This window comes from Gossypium arboreum, chromosome 9 (genome assembly GCF_025698485.1).
Source record: "Gossypium arboreum isolate Shixiya-1 chromosome 9, ASM2569848v2, whole genome shotgun sequence".
NCBI lineage: Eukaryota > Viridiplantae > Streptophyta > Magnoliopsida > Malvales > Malvaceae > Gossypium > Gossypium arboreum.
Window position 1 is genome coordinate 59,250,409 of NC_069078.1, and position 26,550 is coordinate 59,276,958.

Consider the following 26,550-nt stretch of genomic DNA (forward strand, 5'->3'; position numbering starts at 1 on the left):
AATCCATAATCTGTAATTATACAGAAACTTTACGAGAATTCACTTATCTTTCCTCTAATACACGAGTAAAGGGAGGCTTAAGGGTTTACCAGCTTATCAAATTCTCTTCTTTCCAAACTCAAATCTCACGTTTACTGCCCCATGCAAAGCTTTCTAGAATTTCTTCTTCTTCCTCTTTGGAGTAACTGAAGAAGAGGTTACAGACAGAAGGGAGATTACCAGTTAATTCAAGAGAATTATTTCTTCTATGCACATATATATATCCAAATTTTGCACGGTCTCCTTAATCCATTTTAGTCATTCATTGCTAATTATTCTATCTCCCACTAAGGAGATAATCAATTTCAATCTAACTAAACCAGCCACTAAAATTTTTTAATTTCCCAGTAGAGCTCGCCAATTCGTCATTCCATTCAATTAGATCCTAACTTTCCTTTAATTTTGGGACATAAGAGAAAATCGGGTGTGACATAATTGTGTGTAAATGTTGCTTACCATCGTGTTATGAAATATTATGTCATAAAAATGAAGTATTAAAGTAATAGTTCTTTGTAGGTAAAATTTTTATTAAGTATTTGAGTGACACATTTTATCTAATTACTTAATAAAATATTATCAATTATTTCTTACTTTTTTTATTTTCATTACTTTTAAAACATTATTTTATTCACTCAACTATTTTTTCTTTTTAAATTAATAGACTCTTGTCATAAATGAGACCAATTCTAATTTAATTAGTAAATATTTTTTAAAAAATAATAAAAATATACTAATTAATAAATTTAAAAATAAACACAAAATGATTGGAGAACTAGTTTTACTTGCAACTATAAGGAACAAGTATGATGATCCCAAGTACACCTCATTTTTAAAAATAATTTTAATTCTTTTATTTAAAGATAATATATAATTTTAATTCTTTTATTTAAAGATAATATAGAAGTGTGAAAAGGTAAAATTGTAATTATAATAATATTAATTATAATTTAAAAGAATGAATATCTTTATAATTTCATAACTAAGTTAATAACTCAATTAAAGGTGATACTAACTTAATAAAATATTTAAATATAAGTATTATATATATAGAAACCTTACACTTTGCGTATGCGTGTAAAAACCACAAATATAGAACAATTGATAAAAGTAATAAAGAGTGCATGATTAAAATTTAAATGTATAAATATATCAAAAATAGAGCTTTAGCTGAATGGTAAATTGATTTGACATTAAATCCCACTATAGGCATATTATTATTATTATTATTATTATTATTATTATTATAAAAAGATTAAAGTACCATCAAATAATATAACTTAATTTAATTACAAAAAATATTGTTATAATTTAACAACTGAACTGGTGACTCGATTAACAATGACGCAAATTCAATAAAATAATTAAATAATAAAAGCGGATTCAAAAATCTATTCAAATCTACCATTAAAAGGATTCATGTATCTTTAAATAATAAAATTTTAGAATTTTTAATTCATTAATTGATTTGTAATATTGAATAGATTTTGATATTGGGCAATCAGTTTTATTTAATTCAAATTTAATGTAAATAATAAATCAATTGGAATTTAAAAATTATAAATCTAGATATTACAAAAGAAAAGAATGCAGATGTTCCACACACAAACAGCATCACCATTACTATTCAGAAACCTCCATAACAACCTACCAGCAATTTGCCCATCACCTTCAAAGTACTTTCGATACAATACTTACATATGGGCTAAAAATCCCATCGTTCTTTTAGTAATTGCTTTCAGTTTAAGGTATTTCTATATGCATGCTTGAATCCCCAAAGCTGCACCATTCCAAATGCACACAATCAATACCATCTAACACAAAGACTTGAAACAATAAAATGAAAACTGAGTTTTGATACAATTATCGAATCGATTAGATCATTAATTTTTTATATACTTAATTTTTTTTATCTAATTCAATTTTAACAACTTTGATCACGAAAAAACTAAATTTACCTCCACATTCTTTGGTTCAAATTCCTCGTTATGAGCCAAACACTTGTTTCCAAATGTTTCACAAGGTCCACTAGTTCCATTTAATCTGATGCAAAAAATAAATGTTTAAGAATTTTCAAAGGTATCTCAATAGTGATATCAAAATATACCTCAAACACAAAAAATTCAAAGAAATAATTGAAAAAGGAGCAGCATACAGATCTCCATCCAAGCACAAAGCAAAGTTGGCACCCCCACCAAGTGCTAACAAGTCATTCAAACACATATAATAATAACGATTGGCACCTGTTTTGATAAATCACAAACAAGTCAGAGCTTGTAACTATTGTAGCCGGCAAATATTCAAGTTTTTCAAAGTCTTTGAATGAACATATCGTTGTGCTTACGTTTATGTATGTGTAAGATATTAATAAACAAAATGAAGAATCATATAAATACATAGCATATTTGGGGGTCCACATTGTAGATGAAAATGGTTAGATTTGTGTTGACTACAATATCTAAGAAATAAAATACATAAAATGCTTTGCCAATTTGTATTACCGGTTGGTCTGAATAGCCTTGGTACACCGTATATGGATGTAAATACAAACGTCTGGTTTGTTCCCTGTCACATACAACTAATAATTTTAAATCATTTAAGTGTGTTGACAAACTAATATATCAATTTTTTAAATATAAGTTTCACAATAATTATATTAGCAACAACAAATTCTAAATAAAAACACTAAATTTTTAATTAATATTTAAGAAATTCAAAGATTATAAATACAACCAATCATAATTTCTTTAATTATTTATATCGATCAACCTCTAAAATTATTATACAATTACAATGTTAGGAATCTTATACTAAATCAATATCTCAAAATCGTTCAATAAATAAATAAACTAAATATTGCATAAAAATCCTAATCTATAACAAGAAAAGTTGCACTCTTAATTTTCTAGAGATTAATCAATAAAGCTTGAAAAGAAAAGAAAAGTTGCTACCAAATTAGGGAGACCCACTTGAAAACATCAAAATTAACCTATTTTGTAAAAATTATAGAGAGTGTATGAAACAATAAGAGAAATTCGAGTGGAAAGTAACAAGTGTTGGAAGAAAATAAAATAATAAGAGATTTTTATTTTTTGTGGGTAGAGAAAATTCATTTCTTTTTATAGAAAATAATTTATTTTATAAAATAATTACTTTTCAAAAATTTTGGCAAGTCTTTTCAATTTTTTTTTGGAAACATTTAGGAGAACGTTTTAAATTTTTTGCGGGGTCAATACAATAATTGTATATTATATATATTTTCAAAATTATAAAATATTTTATTTTATTTTATTTTATTTTATTTTTTAACTCCACGATAGTGTATGTGATTTTGCCATTGATGAGAAGGATGTGATCTTTCAGTATACCTAAATATATTTTTCTTCCAATTTAAAAATAGGGAAAGATAATAAGTAGAATTAGGCATTATAATATATATATATATATATATATATTCTAATTTGAAAGTAAAAGTTTCAATGATATCTATGGATTAAACTACGCTTTAGCATCTAATATAGGTGTTTAATTTAAGGTTTATTTGTTTCTTAATTTTTAAATTATTTAAAAAAATGTTTCTAACAAAGAAATTGCTTTTTAACAAGTTTAAGAGATTGGTCCAAGGGATTTGGAATTTGCTTCACTAAGGTATGGTTTCGACACTTATATCTTTTCTAAAAATACTCTTTTTCTTTTTTATTGTGAAAACTAGTGAATCTGGGCAGTAGCATACAAAGGATGTAGGTGGTGGTTTATTTATTCATGTGAATATTGTTTAATTTTTATATGTATTAAGATTGTTGTAGTTACTTTTTACTGAATATTTTAGAAAATCTTATATTGGATACTGCATATCAGTATGCATCGATGTAAATTGTGTTGATTAAAATGGATAGAAACATATATACTAAAATTTTGTCTAAAAAGAAATTTAAATTACTTGGGATTGGAACAGTATAGACTATTATACTTGCCTCTCCTCATGTTTTATCCTAGTTTCGTCCCTGGTTATGGTAATATTAACTATACGAAAATTTATATACATTTATTTTAAGAAAATGAGTGAATAAATTTAAAAATTTTCTTGTACATTTACAATTGACTCGTACATATCTGACAGGAGCAAAACATTGTCAACTTATGCACCACAAATAGAATTACTTCTGTGATTTGAACCCTCGACACGACATGAGTTGTGATAAATATCTAGTACCCTTAGGAGAAGAGCAATAGATTGAATAAATTTAGTTTGCTGCCGGAGGAAACTTTAAGAGAGCAATTGGTATAATGTTCGATTATCAATTTTTTAAATTGAAATGTAAATTCAATATTTGGTATGTAAAAATTGGTTTATTTTCTTTAGAATATAACATTTTCTTGACAGCTATTTTCTCACAAATAGTTGAAAGTGATTATCTTACTAATTGATGATAGAGTTACTTTTTCATGTAAATAGAGAGTAAAAAGAAAACTACTAGGACAAAATTAACCATTTTTTTGTGTTTAGGGTATTGACTTATTCATCATATATAAAGGACATGACTGCTACTTATGATTCCCTTAAATCAAAGCTCCTTCAATCTAATTGCATCAACATACATAAGGAGATAAAAGGATTTTTCAAGATCAAATCTCTGACATTTTAAGCAAGCTGCATCTATCCCAAAAAATTTGTTTGTATTCAAGAAGTTGCAACTCAAATTCCATAAATAAAATACTTTAATTTATCTTTAAAATTTCAAATCTTATTTGGATTGAGAATATTGATAGAAGCATAAATACATAATAGGAAATCCGAAAAATAAGGAGGAAGAAAGCGTACTTGATATTTTCTCCTTGGAGTGGGTATCAAAGGGCATTCTAGCATTGCACCGAAGATAGCTCCTTCCCTATCTCCAGTAATCTATAATTCATACAACACCATCCAAATAATTCCAACTTAACTGTGAGTTTGAGATGCAATCCTAATTATATAATTATTATGTAAATGGGAAATTCTTGAACACACAAATACTTGAGAAATGAACATACCAGCAAAGAGGGACCAGGAAGCTCAGTGCTCTTACGAATAAGTGTACGGAGTGATATTCCATGTTTCCACGTACTGCCCTTCATTTGAATCAGTTGTTACCAAATCAAAAACCACACCGCTTTTGAAATTTGATTTACCAACCTTTTTTGGAAGACTTACCTATACAGCAACACCCATTGACAACCCTTCACAATATTGGGAAGCGATGACCCCAGGAATTCGAACAATTCACAGTTAATAAACACCGATTCATCTGAAAGATTTAGCCACCCCTTTACGGGACTCAATTGCTCCCCCGCTTCATGAAACTCATCCGAATCGCTGCTGCTGCTGCCACCGCCGCGTGTGCTAATTATTTGCTGCTTATTCTCAAACTCTGTCCAGATGCTCTTCTTATCTTCGCAAACCTTTTTCAAATCTTCGCTGACATAGGTAATGGTGTATTCTTTGCAGCTATCTAAGGATTCATCTTCCAAATGGAGTTTCTGGTTCCTCCATCGATCAGGAATGGAGCCGATTGGCTTGATGTCAACGTTTCCATGATCGTTGGATTTGCGCTTATCATCATCATCATCATCTATGCTTGCTGATGGGATTATGTAAGAAAATAGTGAACACAGTGAATTTAACCCTTTCGAATACCAACTTCCCTACAATTTCGAAAAGCTTCGTTTTACCAAATCAACCCAACAACCAAAAAGAATATACTCCAACTGAAATTCATACATAAAATCTATAAATAAATGACAATAATCTATTATATACTATGAAAAATATATATTTTTATAAAAAAATTGTTTGAAATGACAAAAACATATTTACAATAATGTTTATCCTTTTATAAAATGAAAGGGTTTTTCTAATGAATTAAAACTTAGTTGAAGGATGACACAAGATCTGATTATGGTTCAAGCTATTCATTCAGACTTGAACTTATTTAAAAAGTGAGAGGATTTGTGTAAAATATAGGTTTGAATGGGTTTAGACAAAAAATAAGACTTATTTTTTAAATGAATCGGACCTTGAGTAGGGTTTTTGGGCTTGAGCTTGGCTTGGCTCAACACGAATCAGCTATTTTGTTATTGTTTCGCTACTATTTTATTTTTATTTTGCTACTATTTCGTTATTATATTGTTACTATTTTGTTATTATTGTTTTGATATTGTATAACTCTTATTTTGTTATTAATTTTGCTACTATCTTAGAGGCATAAGTTGCAACTATCTTAGATTATTTAAATATAAATATTTTTTAAATATATTTTTAATTTATTAGAAAACATTTATTTTGATATTTTTAGTGTATTTGATGTATTATATTTTTAAATTTATTTTTATATAAAAAAATAATCTAAAAAATTTTAATATACGCAGATCAAGTCGGACTCGAGGTTAACATTTTTAATCTGGACCATTTTTTAGGTCGGGTCGAGCTCAAACCTAGAAAATAAACCTAAAATTTTATATCAACTCGCTCTGAATCCGACTCGATTAACCCATAATCATATCTAGATCTTGCCAACTCAACAAACCCCTTAAATGATATGGAGTTCACATATGTATAAAATTAAGTTTTTATAAAGATTAATTTTACATATTTTTGTAACTTTGTTAATTTATTATTTTTAATGGTTTTTTCCCACTCCAATCTTTACTCAAATCTATCTTACCCTAAAAAGTTAAACAACTTTGATCTAATCTAAAATTTTGCATAACATTTTATATGTTAATTTTAAACCAAATATATGTAGCAAAAAATTTAAAGAAATACAAAAATATTTATAAAATGAACATTTATGTTTTTTATTCATTTCTACTCTTTTTTTATTTTTATGATTCTTTCTATATTTATTTTAAAATTTTAAGAATTTATCGAATCTTTTTATTTTTAATAGTTGAGCGTAAAACCGGTTATCTAATTGGTTATCTAATTAGTTTGATCATCGATTCAATTATTACAACATTGAAATTTGAATTACTTAAATCTTCTTTTGAATTTTTTTTTTTCAAATTCTAGAAGAAGAAAATTGAGATATAATTTAAGAAGAAAATGTAGTTTTGGAAAAGGGAATTACCTGATAAAGTTGAAGTTGAGGTGGAGGTGAAGGTGAATCTGAAAATAAATGTGAAAGACTTCCCGCTGTTTTATCTTTAAATTTATTCATTCTTTTTCAATTCATTCACTTTTGATTTTTAAGCACAAATGAATGAATTCCTTATGTGTGGAATTTGAATTTTATAATAAAAAAAATAGTTTTCTTTTTTCTTTCTAATTTTTGGAGTAGTAGATCCGTGAGAAAAGGAGGAAATTCATCTCGACTATTAATTAATTACTTGTCTTCACCTAATTACAACAATAACATTAAAATTAATAATTCATTTATCTTTATTCTTCAATTGAGTCGGAATTGGAAGGTCTTTGTTCGTCATATTCCAAGGTCTCAAAAGACAGTAGCTGATTATATGGCAACAAATTTCATTGAAATTTATTGATTTGAAGAACCATCGCAATCAGCTAGAAGTTTAATTGGGATAGATTATATTCTTATTTTGAGTCACTAGTATAATTTTTGGTTGTTTCTCCATTCTTTAAATTAATAATTTAAGAAATAACTTATTACCATGAAATTCTACTTTAATAAAAAAAGTTAAAAGATATACTATTAGTCACTTTATTTCTATATAATTTGAGATTTAATCTCGTATTCAAAAAAAATTCAACCATCATGCTTTTTAATTTAAAATCTTAATCCAATCATTATCATTGTTGCTAGTTTTCTATGTAACATAAAACCAAATGATACATCTTAGGAATTGACAATATTTTATGGGAACTTTTTACAATTTTAATAATTAGATTGAGATTTTTAAATTAAGGAAATAGAAAGACTTAATGATTAACTTTTAAATACAAAATTAAATCTCAAATTTTATTAAAATATAAGACTAACAACATAATTAACCTAATATAAACCCAAACATTTTACACTTTATCAAAACACCATTTTAATCTTCTTCTTTCCTTAACCCACAGTTTCTATCCTTTTTATACTATTAATATTTTAAGAATTCAGTTATTAAGCTTATTAAAATACTTGTACTTGAAATGCATGTTAGATATATATATGAATGGAACATAAAATTTAATAATTAGGTTGTAGCGACGTAAAAATTTTGCTTTAGTCGCTAGTTGAGGCAATTATTTGAAAATTTGAAAATGAAATTTCAGTTTTAAAAGGAAAAGGAGTCGCCACTGACCATTTTTCTAGGTGTGATCGAACACCTAATAAACATTCTTTTTTAGAAAAGAAAATTTATTCTTGAACAAAATGAAGGCCAAATTTGGGTCTACGCGAAAATCCAGAGAAAAATAGGGTTCGAGAGCCGGTTACGCCGAGGAAGGTATTAGCACCCTCGCGACGCCCAAAATTGGTATCTTGTTAAACACGCGTTGTCATAATTCTCAAAATACAAGTTTAATTTAATACTTATAGTTGTGATCCGATTAAAATACGAGAATTTGAAATTTTGGTTTTTAGAAGGACGTCTCGTTTTTAACACGAGCCAATGATATCCACCCAACATAGCAATGAAATCAGTGACTTAATGTTGAAATCGGTATGTTGCCTTATTTATTTTTAAAATTGATTAAAAACATAAAATATCATTTGCGATAGGAAATTGTAAACAATGCAAGCGATGATACAATTAATGAAAAACATTAAAATATAATAAAAATAACAATAATATTCACAATAAAATAATAATGTTCTAATAAAATAATAAAAGAAATAGTATTTGTAGTAATGGTAAAAATACTAATATGCACATGAAAAATACACACGTATATATGTATGTTAATGATGATGATAATGATAATAAAAATAACAAATATTATGTAATATGTAAACAAACTTATAATTTAAGTAAAAATGATAAAATAATAATGGAATAAATATAGATAAATATTATATGAAACAAAACAATGATACAGGATAATAGGAAATTTTAAAGTTTGAGATTACATAAAAGTGTAAGCGAATAAATAATGAAATAATAAAATAGAATTAATGTACCATATAAAACGTAAATATATAAAAGAAAAGCTATAATAATAATAATAGTAATTATAATAAAAGTAATAATAATAAATATAACAATAGTAATATTAGTGATAAAAATAATAGCTTTAAAATAAACATAATAACCATGACAATAAAGAATAATAGTAATAATAATAATAATGAAAATAAAAGTAATATTAATAATATATTGTATTACGATAGTAAAGTAATAACAATAGTGATAATGATAATAATAATTAATAAGTTAAATTAATTAGTAATAAAGTAATAAATAAACATAAAAGGAAAGTGTATAATATAATAATAATATTAAAATAAGGTAATTAAAAATATTACGATATAAATACATATATATATATGCATATTTAATAAAAATATACACTAATATTAATAATAATAATGATAATAGTAATAATATTAAAATACAAAAAGCAAATGTAGTATAATAAAAATATTAAAATAAAGTAATAATAAAAAATAATACTATGTATAAAAATATATACATATACATATATAATAAAAAATACACTAATATATAATACTAATACTAATACATTAATAAAAATAATAAGAATATGTTAATAATAATCAATTAATGAATTGAAAATAAAATGAATAAATAAATACACAAAATAAAATATAATTATAATAGTAATATTAACAAAATAATAATAATAATAATAATAATAATAATAATAATAATAATAATAATAATAATAAGTTAAAGTAATAATAATATATGTTAATTTAATACATAATATGGAAAATAACAAAAATGAGTAAATTAAATCTACAATGAAAGTTCGGGGCCAATTTGCAAATAAATAAAGAAGAAAAGATCAAATTGAACACGCTAACAATAAAGAGGGACCAAAACTGAAAATCAACAAATTTAACTCTCAGCATTTGTAATTAGTCCTTATTCTAAAAATATTAGAAATAGAAAATATAAAAAAATAGATATATTAGCGATAATCTGATCAAACTTATGGATTCCACAAACAAAATCTAAACCAAAAGCTAATTATAAGGTGTTGATCTTGGAAAACTAGGCATTGTAACACAATAAACTTTCATTTCTATTTTAATAATAAAATTAAAAGAAAAAGAAAAATAAAGGTAAGCATGGGATATGAAATGGTAGTTGAGCAACATGTTTGGTTTAAGAATATTATATAAAATTGAGGTATGAGAATATGTTTGAGGTTTGCCTATTTTTCTATAATTCAACTTGTAAAAATACCTTATTTTCCCAACATCTCACGACGTGAGTTTATAATTCCTTTTTATTTTCCCAACATCTTTTATTTTATTTAGGGTTTAGGGTTTTTATTATTGGATGGGGATAGATTATCAGGTGCAACTGTTTATAGTTCCCAGAAAAATTTGTTTAGTATTGAGGTTGAAAAATATCTTTAAAAATATTGTAGAAAAATGCTTTTAAAAACATTTGATAGTGTTTACTGTTACTTTAAGAGTATTCTTGAAAAAATAAAATTTCTATTTTGAACATGAAATAGAAAATTTTAATTAGGAGATAAAAAAAGTAATTTCATTAAAAATAAACTTACATCTCTCTATAAAAAAAACATACCTGTATCTAAATCTCATCACACTGAATCCAAGTTGGATGTATATGTAAAAGTAATTTAAATTACACACAAAATGTGATAAGATCATGTTGTCTAATGCAAAAACTCTCTTGGATCAGTGATATAACCAGTCAAAGCTGAAGCAGTGGCAGTGTATGGGGAAGCAAGATATATCTGCCCTTCCTTATGCCCCATCCGACCAGGAAAGTTTCTATTTGTTGTTGACACACAAACCTGCATGCTTCATCTTATTAAAATCATTGCATATCAACAAACCAGATGGTTTACATTATTAAACCTGGAATTCGATCCAATTTAGCGGTGTAAAACAAGACATTCATGTTTGTAAGTTATTTGGATTTGACTGGAGAAAGAAATTGAATTTGACTCCATCATTGTCTATTCAAAATCGAGCTTGAACTCAAGCTATCAAGCAAATCAAATTTCAAGTATCCTAATCCTTGACTTAAGTAACTCACAAGTTTATCGAGTTTTTTTAAATTTATACTTTTTTAAGTTTTCAATTCTACCTCAAGCTTGAGCTTGAACCCAAATGACAATGCTTGAATTCAAGCACAGGAATCGAGCTCATGCATTTGCTAGGTACAGAAGCCTAATCAAACGAGCTCATACTTTTACTAGGTAAACAGGTCTCAAATAGCTCAACCTTTACCTTGAATAGAGCTCTGACTTTAAAAGCAAAACTTCATCAAATTCAAGTGGAGCTCAAGATTATAATAACTTGAGCTCGACTCAACTCGATTACACCTCTAATCCATTTGAGTCAGGCTTGGACTAACCCTGACTAGTCCATTTTACTTTTACTATTAAAAGTCTAATTCAGACTGGACCAGACCAACCCAAATTAAAATTCACCATGTCCAAACCTAACTCGAAACAGAGTTTCTCTTGTCAGAGAGATGGTTCAATCCTAGGACAAGTCTAGCCCAGACAAGACAGTCAAATAGTTCAACTACTAATCCAACCGATCCAGTTCAGTTTTTTCAACCATGATGGTAGGGGGAAAGACTACTTGCCTGAGCTTCGTTCATGCGAGCATATGTGTCCTTAGGGCCACCCATACAAGCAGCACAACTAGGGCTTGCTGGTGTGTCACAACCAGCTTCTTCAAATATTTGAGAGCAAGTCTTGCCACCAGATCCTGGTACAATGAGAGTATATATATCCACCCATACCTGCAAATTTACCATGTTTAACAATCATATTAGCAAGTTTAATGATTTTTTTTAAAATATTAAAAACCTATGTTATTCGGCTTGGAGTGTCATATGTATTTGAAACAAAGTTTTTCTATGTATTTTGAGGATCGTTGACAGATCATATTCTTAAGGATCGCAAAAAATTTTGAAATTGTTAAACTCTAACTCGTCCCAATCTTTGCTAGTATTAGTTTTGTAAACATTAGATAATATCAAATATTATGTAAAACTTCGAAGTGAATCAAGATGGGATCAAGAAAATTTTTTCAATGATGGGTTAGGTGAGGCTAAAATATTAAATAAAATTCAGGGCAAGGTGAGAAAAAAAAAATCTCCACCTGATTCTATTGTCATCCCTAAATTCATATTCTCATACTCATATCCAAACATACATCGGGCATAGATATCAAATATGAATATTTTATAAAAATAAAAAAGTCAGAATAACATAGTTGACAATAAAACTTCATGTACCTTTTGTGTAGCAGGGACAAGGAATGTGGGGACTTTCACCTTTTTTCCCTGTATTTTTCAAGCAAATTACAAATCATAAACAAGGCTATGAAGTATATAACAACTAGCCAACTCTACAAAGCATGGACACATAATAAGATGGGAATTTTCCGACATTCAGAATATGGGTGTGGCAGAACAGGCAATAAAACTTCAAATTTTGGATAATAATTCATTACAACACGTATTTTTCCATGTCAGATCATTTCTTGGTTATGTTTTGATCGTGTCTACTTTAACTTAATGTGTCCAACATGTTGGAATTATGTCTAAAATATTAAAAAGAAAATGAAGATAGATGGAATCTTACAGAAGCTAAGAAGAGCTTGGCAGCAGCAAGAAAATCTTGTGTTTTGCCACCAGTACATGATCCAATATAAACCCTGTCAATTTTGATATCTTTGCATTCTCTTGCCAAAGCACGATTATCTGGAGAATGTGGCTGCAAATTTTGCTCCATTATTTACTCAATACACAAAAAAGAATATATATTAAAACAGCCATCTTTTATGATATAAACTTGGATTATATTTTCGGGATTGATTTTAAATGTCAGATATGAGTATATACTTAATGCGGACATGTTTTTCCCTTGAGGATCATATCTCTATTGAATATCTTTAAAAACGTCAGACAGTGACAAATTGGAGAAACATGACACCTAGGCTTAATATACACTCACCTTAGCTACTAAGGGCTCCAATTTTGAGATGTCAAATCTAAACTCGGAATGAAAACTGAAAGCCACAGTATAAATATTTAGATACTTGTTGCGGAAGTCATATCCTCATATCCATATTTAAATATAGGCCAAATATGAATATCGAATAAATTCACTTCAAGAAAAAATAAAGAGTAGGAATATACAGACTAAGAACGTTGATTCATGTTAAAGTTTAAAAAAAAAAAAAAAAAACATAAGAAAGTTAAATAAAATCAGCAAAGTAATTTATAAACATACCTTGCTAGTGCATCACTGTAAACTGGTTCATAAGGCAGAGATGTTTTATCCTGCGTAAATTAGAAAGATGCAACTTCATAAGCCAAGGTATTGTCTATATCCTATCCATATTAAATTCAAAATTATTATGTGTCCAACACGAATATACATATATTAATTAAAATTTTTCATTAAATATTGGTGGTGTGAAAGAGACTTGAAAAAAGACTCACCTCAAGGTACTTAAATGTAGTACTGTCTGCAGCAACAACACCGTTCTTTCCACCAGCCTCAATAACCATATTACATAATGTCATCCGTTCTTCCATCTAAACCAGTAAAAAAGATAATAAGAAAATAAAGATTAGATTCATATTCCAACTGAGAAAACATTTGGATCAATTTCAACAAATATCACTTACATTTAAACTCTCAATCGTTGTGCCAACAAACTCCATGGATTTATACGTAGCACCAGCTACTGATATTTCACCTATGATCTACAAAACAATATACCATTATATACTTCGTTCAATACTAGATATGTAGCCAACACGGTTTCACGTATTTGGAAGTCATTGAAATATATGATTACTTTAAAAATAATGAAAGTCGGAACAACATAGAAATAACTTTTCTAAGAAACTAAAAATGTTAACTTGCCTGCAAAATCAAATCCTTAGCAAGCAAATAATCAGGCATTTCACCATCCATCACAAATCTCAAAGTTTGTGGCACCTGAAATTGTCATGCAACAAAACCACACTTAATTTCAGTGCTAAACATTTCATTATAGAGCTACTAAGAAATGAACAACTTAGTATAGGTATGCATCTCATACAGATATGGTTTATTTTATTGAAGTTTTTCCATATATAAAACTATATCAAACATGAATGTCAAACAAACTCATACCTTGAGCAGAAGTGCCCCGGTGCCTAATACAAAACCAGCTTCTGTATTTCCAATGCCTGTAGCAAACTGACCAAATGCTCCAGCAGTACAGGTGTGAGAATCTGTCCCTAACAAAATCTGAAGGCAGGAGCACACTAAGTTATTGGGATTCGGATGGAGTTTTGGACATGGCTACGTGTCCGATATGAGCACGTTCAATTTTTCTATTTTTTTTTCATGTATTTGTAAGGGTTTAAGACGGTCATGTATCCCCATACTTATGTCAAATGAACCGAACAAAAGTGTCATATATGAATTCTTACTCAGATTCGGATAGACTGTCAATACATGAATTTGTGTCTGATATACATGTGTTCAGTTCTTCTGAGTCTTTTTCATGCATTTGTAAGTTATAGGAGTGTTATGGTTTTATGCTAGTACAAGTGTCATATACCAATATTTATTAAGAAAAAGTCAAAGCAACATTGAGTCATATATGAAATAGAATATTAATAATTTAAACAATCTTAGTAAAAAGAAAAAATGATTACCTCTCCAGGCCTGCAATGACCTTCTTGAGCAAGTGCAATATGGCATACACCTTTGTAGTCAGGATTAGCCTGGCAATAATATGACATAGAAATCGAGTTTTAGCGTCAATAAACAGGGTATATATATATAAGGAAATGTATTGTGTTCATTGATAGTGGAGTTTTGAAGTTTTTAAACTCCACAAGCAAGATTGAGGCGATGACAATTGACATATATGGTATAGTAAAATATTAAAGAAAACAAATGTTTAAAAGAAATGGGACACATGATAATTTTGCTTGTGAAATTAAAAAACTACACTCTCAATATATCAAATACTATATAAATATATATATTTTAAATCTGAACAGAAAAAAAAGGTATAAACCTTCGAACTCATAGGTGAATATTGGAGAAAGGTAGAAGTGTTCATAGGCCAGGCTGAGACTAGAGTTTCAAAAAATTTCCAGGCCCGAGCCCGAGCCTAGCCTGCTCAAGCCAGCCTAAATGACAAATTCACTATTTAAAAATTTAATTTTATTTAAATTTACTTATAAAGATATATAAATATTAATATAAAATTATTTTTTATATTTTACTAATTATAAACCGTAAAATGGCTGGCCCAGGGTTGAAGAATACAAACCCAAGCCCAGCCCAAAGCAAGATGGACCAACCGGTCCTTGAACACCTCTAGATACGAGTATATTCTTGTATAGTTAAAACTTTCTAAGTTTTTTTTAAATTTTTGGAGGATTCTTATAAATTATATCATCTTATCCATGTGTTGGATATAAGTGGCAGACACGAGTAATTGGAAAAAAAATAAAGTGTGTGAGCAACAAAGTCCTGAACACCACAAAATAGTTGAGTATAAAATGGAAATACACAGTTATGCTACTGGAAATCAAGTTTAAATGTTTGAAATGAGTATGTATATGATATGGGTGCATCCAATATTGTATGTATTTAGAATACATTTAGAAAATTCTATTTTCATATCTATATTCAAATATGGATCGAATAAAAAATATAAAAAATAAGTAGTCTAAGAAAATAAATATTAGATGGAGAAGAACATAAGAATCAAAGAGTCATACCTTAAAATTACTAAGATCAGTAATATCATAAAAGTACTTTATATTTTGGTCCAAAGAAAACTCCCTCAAAATATCCACATTACGATTGGCACGTTCATCACTTGTGAATATATAGTGGTCTGGTATAACCACCACCTTTTCACGATCCCAAACCTTCAATATATGCAATAACACTATGATAGTTAACGAACTAAACCCGAACGACTATGTTTTGTTGTTTTTTTTTTTTTAATTCAGTGTGATTATCAGATATGACTATGTATTTAAATGATGGTTGAAACTTTATATTCTCGAACTCATGTTTGGACATATATCAAAAACTAATAACCAACGGGGCACATTATATCCTACTCAAATAGGAGAAGCTTATTGCAATGGATGTAGGCAGCAATGGTGACTTCATTAAATAAAATTAGATACGAACTAATTCAAGTATACATATATAAAATCAGCAAAAAAAGTAAAAATAAGAAGTACCTTAGCATTTTCACCAAATTCTTTCTGAAAGATACCAATGGAACCAGGACCACTTATATCATTAGTCATGAAAACATCAACATTCACCCAAACGTTGTCGCCTGCTTTCACCTCTGCTTTCTCCGCCCCTTTTGCAAGTAGCTTCTCTGTCATCGTCATTGGACTCTTCATCTGAAATCCAAATGGAATATATGAAAAACGTTTACAAAATTCCCAAATTCAATCAAAATATATGTAGATCAATGGTTTAAAAAAAAAAAACAGTAACTGAGCCAGTGGTGGCTGGTTTTCTCTCTGATTGTCGCGTCGCCATTGCCATCGAAATGTTGTTGGAAATGGGTTTCTTGCATTTGTAAATGGAGAGTTGTGAAGTTGAAGGGACGACTGAGAGGCATTTATCTTTCTGTTCAATAATTAACAATAAGAAAATCAAACTGTTTTTAAGTATCTTTGTCCGTCACAATAAAAGGAACAGAGAGCTGAAAAATACTGACCTTGTTAATGATCAAAGAAGAAGTGGGGTGTGCAAAACCAACTGAAGAGGCCATGATGAGTTGCTTCAAAAGAATGGTAAAGAAGATGGCTTTTTATTATCTTCTTTCAGACATTTCGTCAAACACGGCTTTGACAGAGTTAAAATCACTTGAATCACCATTGATGCTGACAAGTTTTTCTTTTTCATCGTACACATGTTTTAACGTACAGTGAACACAAATATCGATTTTGAAAAACTTGAGCAACACGACAACAAAAATCAACCGTGAGAGATATTCTCAGCCGCCACCATTGCAATGATTGGGTAAAAACACTTTTTTTAATCCCACTCCATTTTTATATTAATTAAATTAGTCCCTCTCAAATTTTTTATTAATATAATAAGAAATTTAATCCTAAAACATTACCTATTTCATCAGTAATGATTAATGGTTGTTAATTACACACTTGTTTACTTGAAACAAAATCAAGAAAATTTTAAAAATTTTGCCACAATTCAATATGGTATCTGTAAGACCTAATTTTGACCCGGGCTACACATACAAAAAACTAAAATTAAAACAAATCATCAAATAAGTCCATTTACAAATAAACCCAAAATAAAACTGGCCCGATTTCAGTAAACAAGCCCAATAAAATAGACCCCTAACCCAAAATCAAAGCAGGCCCGGTAGCTAATCTTCTTAACAGTTTCCAGGAAACCCTAGGGGAAGGGTCCTTTGCGCCACTGCTGCCATCGTGACAGCTTCCACGCACGCAAACCAGCACCTCCACGCACGACCCCCGTGTGCTCCGCTCCACGTTCACACCCACGCCCGACGTTGCCCTTCTCCACCTACAATTTGAACAAAAAAACAGCAAGAAACCATTTTTATTTGGCTATAAAGCCTTCAAATTTTGTTGGTAATGGGTTTTTTTTTTCTTGGTTTTTTGAGGGAAATTATACACGAAATACATACAAAATCAATAGAAAGCAATCAAAATATACTTCAAAGGTGATTTAAGGTCTCGTTTTTCTTTCGATTTTATTTCTATTTTTCTTTGATTTTTTTATCTACTATGTGTAAACAATATAAGAGAGGGAGACTCACCGTCGTACTTGCGCTATGGGGAGGGCTTCATTTGTCGTCAGATTTTGGGCTGTTAAGGCAGGGAAGAAGGTGAAGGAGTTGAGAGATACTCCAAGGCATTAAGGGTTTTCTTTTAAAAAAAGAACAAAAGTTTTCTTTAAAAGCAAAAAAAAAAAGTTTTTAAGCAAGTTTAGTTTCAAGTGAAAAATGAAACAGGGGGAAAGGGGAAGAGCTTGACCTTGTGTTTTGGCTATAAATGGGGGATTTCGCAATTAGTCCCCCACTTTCGCACCAGCTTTCGATTGGCCCTATTTGCATTTTATTTGTATTTGTTTAAATTTTCCTTGAAATTTCTGTACTGTTGCAATTTAGCTTGCACCTAGGCGCAGCGTTTTTGAGGGCTTGGGGATAATTTCCAGTTAGTCCCTCTCTTTCTCACGCTCTTCAACTTGGATCCTCTTGTTAATGTGATGTTTAGTTTTTAGATCTCAGATTTTATTTTAATCTCAAATTTGTCCCCGTTTTGATTTCTTTGTTTATTACTTTTCTGTTTTATTATTATTTATTTTAAATCTTTCTATATACTATTCATTTCAACTATTTTTCTGTTTAATTTCCTTTATGTATGTATTATTTATATTAAGCTGTTTGTATTTTATATATATTATTTATTCATATATATATATATATATATATATATATATATATATATTGTTTGGTATATCATCTATATTGTTTTGTTATTTTTTTACACTTATATATATGTAAATATTTCTTATATCATCATTTTTAAGTGTTGTACATTATGTTTTTGTATATATTATTGATTTTATATTATTTTGTGTATATATATTTCTTCTAAGGACCCTATTTTAAATGGTATATTTTATTTATTTTAAATACTTTCATATACAAATACCTTTGTTTTTTTATATATATAAAATGTTCATTTCATGTATATTATTTATTTAAATTGACAAATACTATAAATTGACAAATACTATGTTATATATTACTTACCTTTTTATATACATTATTTATTTTGAAATTTCATTTATATATTATTATTTCATATATTATTTTTATTTTGATTTATTTGAATTTTCATGTATGTTACCTTAAGATTTTTATATATATTTGTTTGTTGGCATATTGATGATTCAATTGCATTTCTTCTAAATCATCTATTGTATTTGTTTTAAAACTTGCCATATGTTGTCCGTGTTAATTTGCTTAGAATTTCTTTAAATTTATTTTTAATTCATTAGCCTTCAAATGTATATTAGCTTTTTTATAATATATGGTATGTCGCCATTGCATGTGCCCTAATTCGTTCCTTTGTGTTTTTTCATTATTTATTCATGTCATATTATTGTTTTTACCCTTAAACAAGCCAAAACAAGTGTATTTCGATTCAGTTTTTATAATTGTTTAGTGGAAAAATTTCCAAAACAAAGGCGATGTTAGATGTTTTGGAAATTCGGGAAATCGTGCCCTAACGTGCTGGGTTTCGATTTTCCGTTTGTTCAAATAATCGAAGATCCCTTTAAAATTTCGTTTGTGTTTTCTAAACTTCAAAATAAGGCAATGTTTTATGTTTGGAAATTCGAGAAATCGTGCCCTAACGTGCTGGGTTTCGATTTTCCGTTTGGCCAAATGATGGAATACCCTTTTAAGATTTCATTGCGTGAGGTGATCTTAGTTTTGGAGGTTTAAAATATCGTGTCCTAACGTGCTGGATGTGGTATTTTATTTCTTTGGAACGAGTGAATCTTAAAATCCAATTCGAATTGTTCATACATTTTTAAAGGAATCGTATTTTAATTTTTTTCCCCCTTTCAAATTTTCAACGGTAGGACATTCAATAATCAATCGGTACCAATTTTAGGCATCACGAGGGTGCTAACCCTTCCTCGTGCGTAATCGACTCCCGAACCCTTTTTCTCAATTTTCGTAGACCTAAAATTATTATTTTAATAAATCAAATGTTTTATTAAAATGATCAATCTCAAGGTGATCCGATTACACCCCAAAAAAGGTCGATGGTGACTCCATACCTCGTTTTAAAGTCGATCCCCATTTTTTTCAAACTTTTAAAAATGGTTTCGATAGCTTGGCGACTCCACTGGGGACCAAAAAGAGAGTCAAGCCATAAAATTGATTATTTTCTGTCCTTTTATTGAAAATTTAAAATTTGAATTTTAACATACGATCCTTTTATTACATTTCATGGGTTTTATGGTTTTTTCCATTTTATTCGTGTTTTGCATTTTGAGCTTTTTATATCTTCTCGCATCATCTTGCATGACCGTTGTGGTCGCACCTCTTAAGTGAGAGTGAGAGACTATGCCTTCGTGAGGTTTTCACCTCCGCATAGGCTAGTGGACTGCTTCCGGGATACATCCGTACCTATGTCTTTGTGAGGTTTTCACCTCCGCATAGCCATAGGGAAATGTATTCCCCTGAACTGAACTCGATCCACATGAGCCTATAATGGGTGAGGGTTGAGGAATCTGCTGGTTCAAGTACCATTTTCTTAGAACTGAGCTACATATAGTGAACTCTAAGAGCCGCCCTAGGTAGAGTCATGTTGAACCCTAGCGATTACCCAGTTAGGTGTTTGATTATTTTCTATTTTGCTTTGATTTTTTTATTTTTCGATACTAACTTGTCGTGTTTTGTTGTGGTTATGTTTGCATGTCATTTCATATTAAAGAGGTGTCGATTTCTGTTTAGTTGATGAATTAAAAAGTTGGTTATGGAGAGCAGATTTCTCGATAAAGTAGAGGATAATGCGGCTGTCCGTATGTGGTCAAAGAAGATGCAACTTGAGAAAATGGATAGTCTAGCTGAGGGGTATACATCGTGGTTGTTGGACTTCACTCGCATCAATGTGACCCAAAACGAGTTTCAGGAGTTGAGGGATATATGGGATCATTGGGATGATGAGACTAAGCAGCTATTCTATCAAAGTTATGGTGACTTGCCCTACTTACTCGATGCCAAGGTGGACAAGTACTTGTTCCGTGCTATGGCTCAGTTTTGGAAATCCAGCGTATAGTTGTTTCACCTTCAAAAAGGTGGACTTGGTGCCTACTGTGGAGGAGTATATAGCTTTGCTTCGTTGTCCAAGGGTTCAAGTCGACAAAATTTATTCCAAGGCTGCTAGTGTCCTGGCTTTTGTAAAGAAGTTAATGAGTATCACCGGGATGAGTGAACAGTAGGTTATAGCCCGAATTCAGCAAAAAGAAGATGGTAAATGCATTCCATGGGTAAGTTTGAGGGACTTGATTGTAGCACATCCGGACATGAAGAGGAAAGTTGACACATTCGCCTTGAGTATCTATGGTTTGGTGATTTTTCCTAAAGCTTTAAAGTATATAGATGAAGTAGTTGCTGATTTCTTTTATCGACTTAACAAAGGGGTCACACCGGTGCCGGTAATTCTAGCTGAGACATTCAGATCTTTGAGTGCATGTCGGAGGGCAAGTGAAGGAAGATTTATAGGGTGTGCGCAATTATTGCTGGCTTGGTTCCACAGCTATTTCTGAAAGGTGGATAAAGTTCCTTATCGGGTTTTCTCCGAGAGTTACTCCCCGTTAAAGGAAATAACAGCCATGTCCAGGAGAGATGACATATCAGAAGAAAATTGGATCGCGCTCCTCTAAAATCTTCAGGAAGAGGATGTTGAGTGGGGAGCTCCTTGGTTTGTTCCTGATGAGATCCTCTATCAGTGTGGGAGTTTTGATTGGGTACCTCCACTTGGAATTTGAGGAGTTGTTGGATATACCCCTTTGCTCGTTTTAAGACAATACAGGTCAAGGCAATTTATACCGATGACACATGGATTAGCCCAGAGTGAGTTCGCGTATAAGGAGAACAATTATAAGAAAAAGGTTCGAGAGATTTCTGATACTTGGAAACAGACGCGCCGGATGAAGAGATTGGTTGTTGGATCAATGACGACTCTTGAATACAATGGGTGGTTGAGTAAAAGAGTTAATGACAATATCTCTGAGCCGAGTTTGGAGGATGTTCGTGTGATGAAAGAATATTTGCAAGTAATCCCCTCCGAGCTTGAAATCGTAAAACAGGATTTTGAAGAGAGAAATGCGGAGCTAGGGAAAAAGGTAGAACAGTTAGAGGAAGAAAAGATGCATTTGAGTTTGGATGTTGATGTACAAAAACTCGAGGCCGAGAAGTTGAGAAAAGGGAAAAGAAAGGTTGAGGAAGACTTGGATAGTTTGAAGACCGATTACAAGAAGCTGAGTATGTCGATGAGAACTGCTAGATTGGGAAAGACGTCAAAGCAGTGGTGACAAGAAGTTAAAGGGAAAAAGGCTAGAGTAGATCAGTGGGAGAAGAGGTTCCATGATGCTCGAGCACGTGAAAGCGCCTTAAAAAGAATTTGGTTGAAAGCCAATGTGAGAAAGAGATGTTGGTAGCTCAGGTAGCAGAGCTAGAAAAGGCACTGCATCAGTATCGTGGTCGTAACTTTGACATTGAATTAAGGGCTAGCCCGAACAGGATCGAGGATTTGAAAGGAAAAGTGGGAGAAATTGAGACTACGCTACAGAACTGTGAGCTCTGAATTGAATTCCTTAAGTCGAACAATAAGCAGTAGAAGGAACAGCTCCATCGATCGCAAGACCAAGTCAGCAAAAGAGATTATATCATGGGTGAAGCCGTGGCTCAGATTTGAGAAGTGGTCGATCATTTATAGACTTTAGCAGTTCAAGCTGATGTGCTAAGTGTGAAGTACGAGTTAGAGTCGGACCAGGGTCGTGAGCTAGCTTGCCTTCTTAAGAAAGTTAAAGGTTTGAGCATTAGGGCTAAGCCGTATATATGATCTGTTTTATGTAAAGGATTTTGCTTTTTAATAAAGTTTCTTAAATGGAATTGAATCAGAATCAATTTCTCTTTAGTTGTACATTCGTCTCATGCATTTGCATTTCATTGCATCATGTGCATTAAATTTCACAAAAAGAGCTTTAATTAATTAAAAAATTGTATTATAGTTACCCTAGAACATCAATACTATACACGAAAAAAGACTAAAGCTATGGATCAAAGGTTGGAAAAATTGGAGCAAATGCAGAAAGAAATGTAGAAACAGATGCAAGCACAAATACAAGAGAAATTAGCTAAGATCCAGCAAGATATGAAGGATCAAATGCTGGAATCTCAGAGGAGTATGATGAGCGAATTGACTCAGCTATTAGTTGGAAGGCCAAAAAAGGGGAAGAGTCTCATGGTCAATGCTGAGGATAATAGCGGGATTCTTACTTACCCTCCAAGTTTCACCCCAACAAATACCCCAGTGCCTCCGCAAAAGGTGTCTGTCAGTATCAAACCCCAATATCAGACTGGTACTCTGGCACCGATAAATGTCCCAACGGGCTCGTGTTCTAACCCCGAAGACCATCGGGAAAATCCTACAGTCCCTGACTTCGATGAGGTCACGGAAGTAGGAAAGGTACGTGCAAAATTTTCAAAGCGACTAGAAGACCGTTATAAATGGTTGGAGGAAAAATTCAGGGCGTTGGAAAGCGCTAATTACCATTGCGGAATGGATGCCAAGGATTTGAGCCTAGTCCCAGATCTGGTACTCCCTCCGAAGTTCAAAATGCCAGAATTTGAAAAATACAACGGAACTAGTTGCCCAGAGGCTCATATCACGATGTTTTTTTGGAGAATGATTGGTCATGTCAATAATGATCAGTTATTGATCCACTGTTTCCAGGACAGTTTGACTGGGGCTGCAGCCAAATGGTACAATCAGTTGAATCGTAGCCAAGTTAAATGGTGGAAAGACTTAGCACAGGCCTTTATGAAACAATATGGCCATGTGACTGATATAGCGCCTGATAGGATCACATTACAGAACATGGAGAAGAAGTCAAATGAAAGTTTCAGGCAATATGCTCAGATATGGAGGGAGATTGCTACACAAGTCCAACCCCTACTGTTGGAAAAGGAAACAACCATGCTTTTCATTAATACATTGAGGGCACCTTTTATTAATCACATGTTGGGAAGCACAACTAAGAGCTTTGCAAATATAGTTATGTTTGGTGAAATGATTGAGAATGCAATAAGGTGCGGAAGGATAGAGGCAGAGAAACACACCAGGAGGTCGGCCCCGAAAAGGAAAGAAAATGAGGTCAACAATGTGAACATGGGTTATGCGAAACTAATCATGGTAAATCAACCGAAAGTGGTAACCATGGGCCAGCAAGCTTCGCCAAGGCAGGAGCCCAATACAAAGCAGAACATTGAGAAGCCCCAGTTTACTCCCATTCCAGTAACGTATCAAGAGCTGTATAAAAGTTTGTTTGATGCACACATCGTATCTCCTTTCTACTTAAAACCACTGCAACCCACATACCCCCAAGCGGTATGATGTAAGTGCTCAATGTGAATATCATGCTGGAATCGCGGAACACTCGATAGAGAACTGTACCTCTTTTAAAAGGGTAGTCGAAAGGCTCATCAACATGGGTGTTGTGAAATTCGATGATGCACTTGGGGTAGGAAATCTATTACCCAATCATACTGATAAAGGGGTAAACGCAATAGTCGAGAATATGAGGAAGAGAATTAAGTTGGATGTGGCAGAAGTGAGAACCCGATGAGGGAGGTTTTGAAGAAGATGGTAGAGAAAGGTCTAATTATGCAAGACTTTGGGAGCAAATCCCGAGAAGTAGGGAACTATTGTAAGTTCCATGGAGAGGACCATGAGATAGAAGCATGTAATGAATTTAGGGCCCTGGTACAGGCTCTAATGGACAATAAAGAACTGGAGTTCTTCGAGTTTACTGAGAAGGAAGATGTATGCACCTCGGAGGAGGGGTTGATAGAGAAGGTTTCTGAGGTCAATCACCCAGTGGTGATCATTTCACGACAAAAAATTAATGAAGTTGGAGGAAAAATTACATCAAGAGTTGTAATCCAGAGACCGACGGCTTTTCTGTAAAAGGATAACAAAAGGGTGCCTTGAAATTACAACTATAATGTGACATATCCAGGGGAGGAGAGTCTGGTCAGCACGCAAAGTACAAAGGTCGAGCCTGGAAAAGGGAAGTCCGTGATGATTGAACAAGGGAAAGAGAGGACAAAACCACCTGTTAATGAACCAGTAACTGAAGATGAAGCTAAAGAATTTTTGAAGTTCCTAAAACACAGAGAGTATAGTGTTGTAGAATAGTTGCACAAACAGCTGGCACGCACATCGGTACTAGTTCTGCTCCAAAACTCAAAGGTTCACAAAATGCGTTGATGAAGGTGTTGAACGAGACCTATGTCATTGAAGATATTTCAGTGAACAAGCTAGACCGCCTTGTCAGCAACATAAGCTCCGATAACTTTATCTTTTTCAGTGATGATGAAATACCACCAAGGGGCATGGGATATACCAAGGCTCTTCACATCACCACTCGCTGCAAAGGGTATAAACTGTCGGAGGTATTAATTGATAATGGGTTAGCGCTGAATGTTTTGCCTCTGTCAACATTAAATAGGTTACCAATAGACAGCTCTCATATGAAGACATGTCAGAATATAGTGAGGGCATTTGATGGCACTGAGAGGAAAGTGATGGGAAGGATTGAGGTACCTCTTCTGATCGGACCAAACACATACGAGGTAGATTTCCTTGTGATGGATATTACGCCTTCTTATAATTGCTTGTTGAGGAGGCCTTAGATTCACTCGGCAGGGGCAGTACCGTCATCGTTGCACCAAAAGTTAAAGTTGGTAATGGAGGGCCGCTTGATAACGATAAATACCAAGGAGGACATTATTGCATCTATTACTAGTAGTGCACCGTATATAGAAAATGATGATGAAGCAATTAAGTGTTCCTTTCGATCATTGGAGTTTATAAATGCAACTTTCATCATTGAAGGGGGCAGGGTCCCAATGCCAAGAATATCTGAGGCTAAGATGATGAGCTTGCAATTAACAGTGGGAAAGGGAGTATTGCCTGGAAGAGGACTTGGAAAGTATCTTCATGGATGAGTTGAGGTACAGGTTTTGGCTGCTAAACAGGATCGTTTTGCCTTAGGGTACAGGCCAGATGCAAAGCAGAAAAGAAAGGAGATGGAAAGGTGGCAGAAGAGACGAAGAGCATAACTGAATAGGGCAGAAGTCGAGTGGGAATCAATAACTTTTCCCTATATATCCTATACATTTGTGTTAGGTGGAGTTATTTATCCTGAATTGAAGATGACAAGAGAGGGAACAGCTGAAGACGCAATGGAAAATTTGAATATCAATGTCATATCAGAAGAGAAAGTGATGAAACGTGACTTAGCAAGTATTCGCCCTTATGAGCCTAGAAGTGTTCTAAACAACTGGACTGCGGAAGAAATTCCTGTAGTTTTTAGTGCTAATACAGAGTAATGTTCAAAACACACTTGTTTTAAAGCTTAGAATCAATAAGAACCTTTTGCGAAATAGGCTCATGTTCAAAATGTTTATTTTAATATAAATACATTTTCATGTCTTATTCTGAGTAAATATTCTTTTTATTTTAAGCAAATATTCTTTTCTTGCATTTCATATT

At 31.6% G+C, this 26,550-nt stretch overlaps 3 protein-coding genes across 4 annotated transcripts; 1 reads left to right on the forward strand and 2 right to left on the reverse strand.

Annotated features, from left to right (window-relative positions):
• Window positions 1-1,521: 1,521 nt before the first annotated feature.
• LOC108455572 (uncharacterized) lies at window positions 1,522-7,287 on the reverse strand. Its single transcript, XM_053019395.1, has 7 exons — window positions 7,143-7,287; window positions 5,068-5,718; window positions 4,859-4,939; window positions 2,538-2,601; window positions 2,192-2,279; window positions 1,995-2,079; window positions 1,522-1,816 (listed from the first exon to the last, which is right to left on the reverse strand). Exons 2-7 carry the CDS (start codon window positions 5,149-5,151, stop codon window positions 1,775-1,777), a joined length of 444 nt encoding a protein of 147 aa, XP_052875355.1. The 5' UTR covers window positions 5,152-5,718; window positions 7,143-7,287; the 3' UTR covers window positions 1,522-1,774.
• Window positions 7,288-10,676: 3,389 nt separating this feature from the next.
• LOC108457514 (3-isopropylmalate dehydratase large subunit, chloroplastic) lies at window positions 10,677-18,224 on the reverse strand. Of its 2 annotated transcripts, XM_017756630.2 has the most exons (16): window positions 18,006-18,224; window positions 16,914-17,749; window positions 16,688-16,822; window positions 16,420-16,590; window positions 15,943-16,095; window positions 14,863-14,931; window positions 14,333-14,449; window positions 14,081-14,155; window positions 13,840-13,917; window positions 13,651-13,746; window positions 13,439-13,488; window positions 13,160-13,214; window positions 12,788-12,919; window positions 12,439-12,486; window positions 11,782-11,940; window positions 10,677-10,978 (listed from the first exon to the last, which is right to left on the reverse strand). In XM_017756630.2, exons 2-16 carry the CDS (start codon window positions 16,965-16,967, stop codon window positions 10,838-10,840), a joined length of 1,533 nt encoding a protein of 510 aa, XP_017612119.1. In that variant the 5' UTR covers window positions 16,968-17,749; window positions 18,006-18,224; the 3' UTR covers window positions 10,677-10,837. The 2 variants fall into 2 exon arrangements, with proteins under 2 accessions (XP_017612119.1, XP_052874668.1); XM_053018708.1 differs by lacking the exons at window positions 15,943-16,095; window positions 18,006-18,224 and having other exon boundaries at window positions 16,914-17,205.
• Window positions 18,225-23,100: 4,876 nt separating this feature from the next.
• On the forward strand, window positions 23,101-24,387 carry LOC108455571 (uncharacterized). Its single transcript, XM_017754119.1, has one exon. It carries the CDS (start codon window positions 23,101-23,103, stop codon window positions 24,385-24,387), a length of 1,287 nt encoding a protein of 428 aa, XP_017609608.1.
• The last annotated feature ends 2,163 nt before the right edge of the window (window positions 24,388-26,550 follow it).